The sequence below is a fragment of the Sceloporus occidentalis genome, unplaced genomic scaffold (genome assembly GCF_023333645.1).
Source record: "Sceloporus occidentalis isolate IW3139 unplaced genomic scaffold, rSceOcc1.0.p SCAF_114, whole genome shotgun sequence".
NCBI classification, from domain to species: Eukaryota; Metazoa; Chordata; class Lepidosauria; order Squamata; family Phrynosomatidae; genus Sceloporus; species Sceloporus occidentalis.
Genome location: NW_028317094.1, coordinates 2,817,468 through 2,828,617, shown reverse-complemented (window position 1 = coordinate 2,828,617; position 11,150 = coordinate 2,817,468). Strand labels below are relative to the sequence as shown.

Below are 11,150 nucleotides of genomic sequence, written 5' to 3'. Positions count from 1 at the left end.
GCGTGGTTTAGTGGCTGGAGCATTGGACTATGACCCTGGAGACCCAGGTTTGAATGCGCTCTTGTCCACGGAAACCCAGTGAGTGACCTTAGGCAAGAAGTCACACTCTCTCAGCCTCAGAAGGAAGCACTTGCAAAACCACTTCTGAACAAATCTTGCCAAGAAAAGCCTGTGAAGGGCTTCCCTTAGGGTTGCAATAAGTCAGAAACAACTTGGAGACACACAACGACAACAAGAGGAGTAACACCACTAACAGGGCTTAATCACACCTCACAATAGGGAGGGAGAAAGAAAGAAAGAAAGAAAGAAAGAAAGAAAGAAAGAAAGAAAAAGACTTGGGAGCTGTAGTCCTCGGTTCAGAGAGATTGGAGGGGCCTTACTGCAGGGCAGGACCTCTCCTCTTTCTGGCCATGTGGATGCTGGGAGATAAAGTCCATGAAATACACTGTAAATCCCATTGTCAAAAGAAAAGGCTACTACTGCCTTTCAGATCCAGTTTGCCTCAAATCCTTTATGAGGCCAGAAACTCCTTTGTTAGGAAGCGAACACCAAATATCTCAGGAAGGCACTATATCTCCCAAGGCCCCCTCCCTCCAGGACCCCCTTCCACTCTTCCCTCAGTCTCTCTCTCTCCCCTGAAGGCCTCAAACTGCCAAGCGCTCAGACAGAGGGAGCCATTTTTTGTTCTGGCGGCCATTTTGTGTTCCAGTAGTAATTGTGTGTTCCGGAGGCCATTTTGTGCTGCTTGTGACTGTGAGGAATAATGTTCCGGAACCTTCTCTGAGCCTCAGTTGAACAGAGGCCACTCTTTCTCTCCTGAGGCTCCAGAGTCAGAAGGAGACCAGGCTCCTTGGGCCAAAAGGAAGGAAGTGTGTCTCTTTGTGTGTCTTTTGTGTTTATTTTCTGAAAGGGTTTTCTTACACAGCTCTGCTCCTTCTGGGGAACATGGGTTTTAAAAGGGATCAGAAAAAGATTTATGTACAGCACTGTGTAAATTTATAGCGCTTTATAAATAAAGGTTAATAATAATAATAATAGTTTTAATACAAGCCTTATTATTATTATTATTATTATTCACAAACATTGGGCTTTGGCTTCTAAGAGGAGGCTAGTCCCCCAAAAAAAGGCCAAAGGTAGCTCCTTTGGGAGGTTTTAAAAGTTTCCCCAGTTTTCGTATTAAGAGATTTTCAGGCAAGAAGGAAGGTGCCAGACCAGAATAACTCATATGACCAAGACAAACATTCAAACAAACAACAACAAGAATAAGGATTAGTCAGAAAAACAAATTGCTTATATTTTTAAAAATCAAAACCATTTTTAACAGGATAAAAATTCGACTTGGGTACTTTTATCCTTTTACAACCGACTCAGGCTGTATCTGCACTAGAGAAATAATCCAGTTCGAAACCACTTTAACTCTCCTGGTTCCATCCAATGGGATCCTGGGATTTCTAGTTTGTTATGGCATGAGAGCTCTCTGGTAGAGAAGGCTAAGTGTCCAAAGGTAAAATCCGAGGATTCCATAGCACTGAGTATTAAAGCGGTGTCAAAGTGCCTTATTTCTATAGTGCGGATGCAACCTTCTTGGGAAAGGGGCTGATGCTGGGGAAAAGAGGAGGAATGAAGAAGGAAAGGAGGACGGACGGACGGACGGACACCTGCAGCTGGACTGGCCTCCCTGAGCGGTCAAGACCTGAGCTGGGTTGTGGACGATGGGCACTCTTAATATTAATATCAATATCTTTCACTATTGATTGTAATTAAGGAGGAGATCAGGTTCCTCCTTTCAATAGCATTAGGAAAATGTTTAGGTGTTGTTAAGGTTAGGAAGACCTGTTTGGGGACTTTTTGTGTTCTCACAGCCATCGGGTGTGATTAGGAAAACCTTTCTGTGTTGTTTAGGTTCAGAAATTCTGTTTGGAGTCCCTTCCGACTTTGGGGCCCTTTGATCCTCTAATTTGGGTTCACTGAATACCTCAAACTGCCAAGTGCTGAGGCAGAGGCAGCCATTTTGTGCTGCTTGTGACTGTGGGGAATAATGTTCCAGAACCTTCTCTGAGGTCTCCTCAGTTAAACCAATGGGCTCCTCTTTCTCTCTTGAGGCTCCAGAGTGAGAAGGAGGCCAGGCTCCTTGGGCCAAAAGAAAGACAGTGTGTCCATTTGTGTCCCTGGCCCTCCATTTTGGGAGGAAGGGAGGGAGGAAGGGAGGGGCCCGTGGGGGTCTGAGGAAGGGAGGCATGGGACTCAGGGCCAGGTGGAGGCTGGGCTTTGGGGGCTGGGAGACCCCCTCAGCCCCCTGGACTCACTCCTGCCACTCATTCCTAGAATGGCTGTGACTCAGAGGACTTTCCCAGGCATTGTCACCTTCTGCCCTCCATGGCCATTGGCTCTGACCTTTTCCCATTGCCTTCCCTCCCTCAGCCCTGTGGACCTCCTCCTCCTTCGCACTCAGAGCAACCCTTCTCTACGGCTGAGGAGACGGCCTCTGACCCAGGGAAGCTCCGGCCATAAAGGACTGAAGGAGAGCCCTTTCTGGGGCTGCAGGAATCAGGGTCTTTGTACTGAAGGTAGGCCTTTATTCCTGGAGCTGAAAGAGGACCTTTGCTTAAATGTTTCAGTCCAGGATTGTGTGGAAAGGTTGCAGCTGAGAGAGTGAGACCATGCTTTGCAGGCATAAAGCCCCAAATTCAATCTCTGGCAGCATTGTCTTCCCAGACAGTCGAAGTGAGATTTCCAGCCCCAGACACAGTGCACCAGTGAGTCCTTTGTGTGGGGAATGTGTGTGTTGTTTACTAGAGCTTTGTGAGGTATTTGTTTCATTGGGTTTATATAATGAATTTACATAGGTCTTCACTTCCCAAAAATGAGCATAATCCAGGATGCAATCTTCACTCATAAACCTATACATTTATAGATTTGTGTTGTATAAGTGCAACATATTCAGAAGTGTGCATCTTTTTAAAAAATATACAAGGAAAAGTGAAGAAATTGTGATTTTGGCAATAGATCCATTCAGAAACAATGCACACAAATGTACATGCCTCAATTTCTGTGTGGCTTTAGCAAGCAGAGGGAGGAGGTACATACCTCATGCTCCTGCTATGACTGACACACACAAACACACACATTTTGTAATTGTCAATTTTTAAACCGCTTTGATTTTTTTGGAAAGGTGGTATAGACATAAATTTATTATTATTATTATTAGTAGTAGTAGTATAAACGCAGGAGTTAAGCTCAGAGATTTGTCTCACTTGGAAAAATGAAATGATTATTTTCACCAGTGTCTAAATGAAAAAGGGGGTGTAATGAGGGGAAGTCGTGGATCAGATCCATAAAGTAATACAGCTCTTATCCAGCCCAGGGGCCAGAGTTTCTCCACCTGGGATATACATCATAGAATCATAGAGGGCGACTAAAATAGTGAAGGGTCTGGAAACCATGCCTTATGAGGAATGACTTAGGGAGGTGGGGATGTTTAGCCTGGAGAAGAGAAGGTTAAGAGGTGATATGATAGACCTGTTTAAATTTTTGAAGGGATGTCATATAGAGGAGGGAGCAAGCTTGTTTTCTGCTGCTCCAGAGACTAGAACCCGGAACAATGGATGCAAGCTCCAGGAAAAAAGATTCCACCTCAACATTAGGAGAAACTTCCTGACAGTAAGGGCTGTTTGACAGTGGAACAGACTCCTTCCTCGGAGTGCAGTCGAGTCTCCTTCCTTGGTCTTCAAGCAGAGGCTGGATGGCCATCTGTTGGGGATGCTTTGATTGAGAGTTCCTGAATGGCAGAATGGGGTTAGACTGGATGGCCCTTGGGGTCTCTTCCAACTCTACGATTCTATGATTCTATGAATCTATGTGGCTATAACAGGACATTCCCAAGCCAACATGGCCAGGCAATAGTGTGGAAAATAGGCAATCTCCACATAGGCAAAGACACTCTCAGAATTGTGACTTCTCTGCATGCAGAAGGCTGCCATGGGAGTTGGTGAGGAGGGCTGGAAGGGGGGTAAATAGAGAAGAGAGAGCTTCTTTCCTGCCCTGCCTGACCAGGGGCCTCCCTGGGGGATGGACGGCAACTAGTTTGGCCACTGGGAGAATGAGGGGCCACCAGGCCAGACAGCCTGACCCAGCAGAACCCTCTATGCTCCAGTGTTGCTCCAGGTGGAATCAGGCTACAACTGGCCATTCAGTGACCCAGGTATTACCATAGAGTTGTAGAAGCCATGCCGCATGACCATTCCATGCCTGTTGAGAGTGTTTGGTGCGACGTATGGGAGATGCATCCAGCTGTGTTTCTGTAGCCAGAAGCAAAATGAAGACATTTTCCTCTGAGGGCCACTGGGGACCTCTGCAGGTTTCAGCAGATGATGCACTCATTTCACATCTAGCTATGGGGACATAACCAGGGCCTTTTCCAATTTCCCATCCCCTGATCCCCAGCTAATCTAACAAGGTATGGAATAACTGTTGTGTAGGTGAGCTGCTGTGAGTCTATGCTAGGACCAAGGGGCTTTGTTTGGTGCAGAGGGAGGAAGGGATGCCCACCTCTCAATTGGCCCAAAGGAGGCATATGTCACCTGCATATGTCACCAGCAGGATGCCGATCTTTGTGACTTTGAGTGCTTTAGGGTTTCTTTCCAAACCAAGCCTAACCCTGGTCTCTTTTCTCAGAACTTCATCTTGGCCCCCCTGTACACTGCTTTGCGGTATCTTTTGCTGGAAGTGACCAAAGCGCAGGCCCACCAGGAACCCCCTGCCTACCTGATGGCTGACACAGAGGCCAAGCGGAGGGAGTTGAGCTCCAAGAAGAAGAGGCTGCCGAGGTGCAACAACTCTTTGGTAAATTGCCATCCTGACTATTAGTTTCATCTGTGTCACTGCCGGGCCGGCTCATGAAAACAAGCGGAGAACAACTGTCCCAGTTTGGCAGAGGGAGTCCTGCTTAATCCTCTGTCACCTCGTTTTTTCAGGGGCTTTGAAAATGACCCATTTCTCTCTCCTCCTCCCACTTTCAATCTTCTCCTCAGTTCACTTCAGTTACTGCAAAATGTGTTCCAAGTTCAAAAGACGTGTGCAGCCCATCAACTCAAAAGAGGGAGATGGGAGGAGAGAAAGGGGCAGGGTCTTGCCCTTTCCAGGAGTCAGAAGCAAAAGCAAACTGCTGTGCCCTTCCTCGCTTGTGCGATCTTCATCATTAACAACTCTGGCCATCTTGAACCCCTTCTGGTGTTGCTTGTCCACATATGTCTTGCTTTCCCCATCTGTGAAATGCTGAGAGATATGGAAGAATTTCTCTGAACCTAAATTGGGGATGGGCCCAGTGGCCCTCAAGCCCAGAGAACTCCCCAGAACTGTTTTTGAAATTAGGAGAGATATGGCTAAATTCACTATAATTCCTTGGTGACTAAATGTACTTTACATGTTGGGCTAATCAGTATCCCAATCAATCAATCAATAATATCTCAGAAATGGTCTAAATTATATTGTTTATTATTGTATATTATATGGAAAGGATTCGAGACCAACTGGATCTCAAAGGCTGTAGCTTTTTGCTTTCTTGGAGAATTTAAAGTGTATTTCCTGGACTGATTTCTGAACGTGTTGAAATAATATTTGCGATGCACCATGTGCTTTCCTCCCCTTTTGCTTCGTTACTCTCTGGATAAGGCTATTTTCTATCGCAGGTGACCTTTGCGGATGTAGCAGTATATTTTACCGAGGAGGAATGGAAACTGTTGACAAAGAAGCAGAAACTTACATACAGTTCTGTGATGATGGAGAATTATGAGAATGTGGCCTTTGTGGGTAAGGAACCTGAATCCATTGCCCTTCCTGTGAAGACCGAGGGCCCTTTCATCATTCACTATCAGAGTGCTTTGTTCCACTTTAGAATTATCGAATCAAAGCAACTTCCTGACAGTAAGGGCTGTTTGATATTGGAACACAATCCTTCCTCGGAGTGTAGTGGAGTCTCCCTCCTTGGAGGTCTTTAAACAGAGACTGGATCACCATCTTTCGGGGATGCTTTGATTGAGAGTTCCTGCATGGCAGTAGGTTGGACTGAATGACCCTTGTGGTCTCTTCCAACTCTACAATTCTAAGATTCTATGATCAGTTATGAGTAATATCTATGAAGGGAAGACAGGGGGACACAAAACCTGCTTTTTCTCTAATGTTTCTTTTCCATCCTGAGCTTGCTTAGCTCCATGGTTGATTCCAGAGGCCCTTTGTTACCCAAAATGCTGGAGTTTTGGAAGGACACCCACAGATGCGATGCTTTTAGGGGAGTTTGGTACTTAGCTGAAAAGAGAGCTATAGAATGGTTAGGGGCAAGAGTGACTTTGGGATTCAGCCCAACTGTGCCAGGCCCGGAAGCACACAGAATTCCAAAGGCATTTAAAATAGGTTTTCTGGTTTATTTACGGGAAAAGCAAAATACACACACACACACACACACCTAAGCTTTCACATACGTGTACAAGAACTAGATAACAATTGGGAGTGGACAAGAGATGTAAGACTTTGATAATGGTAATACTTTACCTAGGCGGATCTTGATTCCAATTGCTGAGGGTTTGAAATTGGAAGAGAAGTCAGGAGCTCCTGTGACAAATGGGGTTGGCGACTGCATTGAGGTGCTTAGCCATGTAAACCCACAGACTGTCTGTCGGTAATTGGACTGACGTCAAAGAACAGCCAGTCAGGGCAGATATTTATACTGTAATTGTTGCTTGGAGGCAGAAACTGAGTGTTCAAAACGGTTTAAATCACTTTAGAATGTTTCCTGGGGGGAAGAATTGTCTGAAACCAAATTGAATGCAATGGGTGCTTGGTGCTAATATCTCAGACAAAAAGGGTTAGCACACTGGCTCTCAGGTCTTTCTTGGCTCTGAATTCTAATCGCGTTGAAAAGCCAATATATAGCACAATCTGAGGGTGATGCTCCCAGATGCAGCTCAAAAATAACATAGCAGAGTATGGAAGCAAGTATCCAGATACAGATATTGGCAATGCACTGACCACTTTCCACACTTAAAAATAAGTCACAGACACAGTTGATTTCATCGAAATCGTTGGAGGTTCTCTATCATGAGTTGCAAAATAATACAAATATTTGCATGATCTCCTCTCTGACATCCATAAACTACACCATCTCTTGTACACACAACTCCAATCCAATCTACACCAATCCACATATGAGCTATATAGCGTATTGGTTGTGAGTCATCTCCTGGTGCCAAACAGCATGAAGGGACCTCTGCAGTTACCTTGCATCATGCCTTGGGCTCTGACTCAGGACTCTATGGCCATCTCACAGCATATGATGCCACCTGCTTCCACTGGTTCCTTCAAGGCAGTCCCCATTCTTTGCTAGCTCCTATAAGTAAAGATACGATCGTTCTATAGATTTAGGGGCATAATCAGCAGGGTCATGCTTGGGTTACTCAAAGAAACTTTCTTAATTTAATCTCTAATAAGGAGGGCTAAATCATGTGGTAACATCCCTCCTCTCTTAAGTCTGATTTTCAGTCTCATCTGTCATTGTCCTTCTTTACAGAAAAACATTTGAGTCATGAGAGAGTCCACACAGGAAAGAAATCACATAAATGCCAGCATTGTAGGAAACATTTTGCTTACAAGTCAGTCCTTTTAATGCATCAGAGAGTCCACACAGGAGAGAAGCCACAAAAATGCCTGCATTGTGGGAAATGTTTTTCGTTGAAATCAAATCTAGTGATACATCAGAGAGTCCACACAGGAGAGAAGCCATACAAATGCCAGCATTGTGAGAAATGTTTTTCTACGAAGTCATATCTAGTGACACATCAGAGAGTCCACACAGGAGAGAAGCCATACAAATGCCAGCATTGTGGGAAAGGTTTTTCTCGGAAGTCAAACCTAGTGACACATCAGAGAGTCCACACAGGAGAGAAGCCATACAAATGCCAGCATTGTGGGAAATGTTTTTCTCAGATGTCAAGCCTAGTGAAACATCAGAGAGTCCACACAGGAGAGAAGCCATACAAATGCCAGCATTGTGGGAAATGTTTTTCTCAGAAGTCAGACCTAGTGACACATCAGAGAGTCCACACAGGAGAGAAGCCATACAAATGTCAGCATTGTGGGAAATGTTTTTCTCAGAAGTCAGACCTAGTGACACATCAGAGAGTCCACACAGGAGAGAAGCCATACAAATGCCAGCATTGTGGGAAATGTTTTTCTCAGATGTCAAGCCTAGTGAAACATCAGAGAGTCCACACAGGAGAGAAGCCACACAAGTCCCAGTAATGAACCAATATTATTTTTGTCAATAAGGAATACAAAAAATATATTTGCAATCCAGTGATGCTAAGAACAGGCCCTTGTGATTTTCCCACTGATGTTTGTCTCTCCATATGTCTGTTTATGTTTTAAGGTTGTATTCTGTGAAGTTTAGGTTTTCATTACCAATAGAATAGATAATTTCTTTGGGTTGTAAATTTGGCTGGGGATTGTGGGTCGTGGTATAGGTTAGGTAGCTGGGGGGCTGGGATTTTTTGCAGCTGGCTTTTCTTAGTTTTGGGAATGATAGCTTATGCAGTGTGTGGGATGTTGGCTGAAAAAAGGTGGAGGCCGGTATTAACAGAAAGGGGACTAGATTCTGGGAATGGCAAAGGGGGCCTTGTTACCTGTGGGGCATAGACTGTGGGAATTGGAGGTGGGGGCTAGGATTGGGTGGAGTTTTATGTTTTGGGGTTTTAATGTATTGTTTGGGTTGGAGTGGGCAGTTCTGGCTTAAAAACTGAATTTCTATGTGTTCTCAATAAAGTTCTTTGCTATTTCAACACAATGGACTTTTTGATGCACAGAAGTTCTGAATTTGCCCAAAACTGACCCTTTCTTCTCTCCTCAGTCTTCAGCTGTATTCCCAGCCATAACAACAGCAGAGACAAACACATACACACACACACACCAATAGGGACAGCTATATTTCCAAATTAGATCCTTCCTTTCCTACCTTTCCCTCCTGAGTCTAGGAGACTCCTTTGAGGAGATCGCAATGAAACCCAAGGTTTCATTGCGATCTCCTCAAAGGAAGAAAGGAGGGAAGGAAGGGGAGACCGCTTAACCCCCGGCACATACCTTCCTTTTCGCAAAGTCTGCCAGCGGAATCAGCAGCAGCATCTAGGCCCTGGCAATCCCTGCACATGCTGAGGAGGGGCCTTTGGGGGCATCTGTCTATGCACAGCCTCAGCCCCTGAAGCCATGGCTGCCCTTACAGTCTTTGCTGAGGGAGGAAGGGAAGTGGGGAGAGCCCTTATTCATTCAGAGGAATGGCTGAAAGGTCTTCTGGGGGGGCCTTGGGAGGTTATAAGAAGGAAAGAAGCCCCTCATCTTAGCCAAAAGAAAGGCAGGGGTACTGCCAGGCCTCCTCTCCCTTTTTCCTTCCCTGCCCCCTCCACGGGGGATACCTTGGGGCCCAGGTACTTGGGGGGTTATTATGAGAAAAGAGGGCAGGGGGGACCCTTTGAGAGAGGCATGGCCATGGAGGGGAGGGGGATACAAAGGTAAAAAGGACTTTGAGGAGCCCCCTCCCTCCTGGAAAGTGGGCCAAATGAGAGACCCTCCCTTCTGATGCCTCATTTGGGGAAGAGTTTTGTGCCAAATAGAAAGCATCACACAGAATAGGGTTCAATAGTATTGGAAACAACACTTTTGGGGGGAGGGGTCTCTGGGGGGGAGAGAAGAGCCAAAATCTAGGCCAAAGCCAAGAGGAGGGAGACACAGGGGCCTCAAAGCTCTGGCAATCCCCTGGCAACCTGGGAACTAGGCTTAGAGGCCCACAGGATCCGATTGGGCAGCCTCCCTCACATACTTACCTTTTCCTTCACAACAACCCTGCAGAGGAGGACCAAGAGAGAGACCCACAGCCCCAGAAACATCCCCCTCACGTTTTGGGAGCATAGTGAAAGGCATTAGAGCCCCTTGAAGGGATGTTATTATTATTATTATTATTTTGTTATATTCCATCTTTTCTCAAAGGAATCAAAGTGGATTACAGTAATAAAAAGCATACAATTTCAGAACTACAATTAAAATTCAAAAAACCCCAACCCTTCTCCCAATTATAAGAACATTAATCAACCCTTAAAAAGCTAATAAACAGTAAGAAAATGTAAAACATCCAAAACACAATACAGTAAAAAAGTTTTTTCGAGCAAGAAATGGGTCATTTTCTGAAGGCGAGAGGGGAGGGCAGGAACGATACATCGGCGGGATACAGACGGGCAAAAAGGGGTGTATTCATGACGTCATGAAGGTAGAGCCTTCAGACGGGCCTTACCTGAATGCCGCCATGAACACGCCCCCCGCACGCCCCAAGCGGGAAGAGGCGGCATTAAAAAGGTGCTGCTTTTCTCCGCTTCTTTTCCATTTGATGCGCAGCTGCGCAGCTCCGTCTGTAAGCTGCTGCACCGGTACGCCAGAATTGCTACGCCGCTAATTTAAGTTGCCCATTTAAAAGCTCCGTGTCTGCTGCGTCGCATAATGAGTCGGGGTCCTGGAACATGCGCAGTTTGCAGTCAGGCTTTAATTGTAGCGTCAGCTGCCATGCAGGTGTGGAAGCTGCAGCACAGCTGCAGCGCATTTTAAGACTTGTAACCCTAACCCTAACCCTAACCCTAACCCTAACCCTAACCCTAGAGCAACATGTACGCATGCGCTGCTTGGAAAGTTTGGACTTTAAAGTGAGCCCCTACACACATTCCTGTGCCATTTTCACCTAACAATAAAAACCCCTAAAACTGTAAATATTTACATATGTACAAGGGAGGTGATGGGGGATGGCAGGGGGACAGCGGTGGCAGCGGCGACAGCTGTGGCTGCACATTGCAGATTCAGCAGGAGCGCGGGGACCAAAGGAGAGGAGGCATCCATGATGCTGGTGACACTGGCAAAGTGCAAGCGGGCAAGGATGCCAACACCAGCTGATCACCAGCTGGCAGGAGACCACCATTGTTCTTGGGCAGAGCGGGGGGAAAAGTTTTAAAGGGGCTTGGGCACTTTAAATGTGCCCATAGGCTTTCTGCCGCAGCTGCTTAGAGCTGCAGCTGCGCAGCTGCGCATCCGCCAGCCGGCAAAGGAAAAAAAAAAGCTCCGTTTTTGGC

At 46.0% G+C, this 11,150-nt stretch overlaps 1 protein-coding gene across 1 annotated transcript; it reads left to right on the top strand.

Annotated features, from left to right (window-relative positions):
• The first annotated feature begins 5,328 nt into the window (after positions 1–5,328).
• LOC149282491 (uncharacterized) lies at positions 5,329–8,425 on the top strand. The gene is made up of 2 exons (XM_089498195.1): positions 5,329–5,808; positions 7,562–8,425. The coding sequence occupies exons 1-2, from the start codon at positions 5,775–5,777 to the stop codon at positions 8,290–8,292; spliced, it is 765 nt and encodes a 254-aa protein (XP_089354321.1). The 5' UTR covers positions 5,329–5,774; the 3' UTR covers positions 8,293–8,425.
• The last annotated feature ends 2,725 nt before the right edge of the window (positions 8,426–11,150 follow it).

Excerpts from the sequence above, each read along its gene's own strand:
- LOC149282491 (XM_089498195.1), top strand. The coding sequence starts at position 5,775 with ATGATGGAGAATTATGAGAATGTGGCCTTTGTGG. Across the intron at positions 5,809-7,561 it reads TGAGAATGTGGCCTTTGTGG|AAAAACATTTGAGTCATGAG; the intron begins GTAAGGAACCTG and ends CCTTCTTTACAG.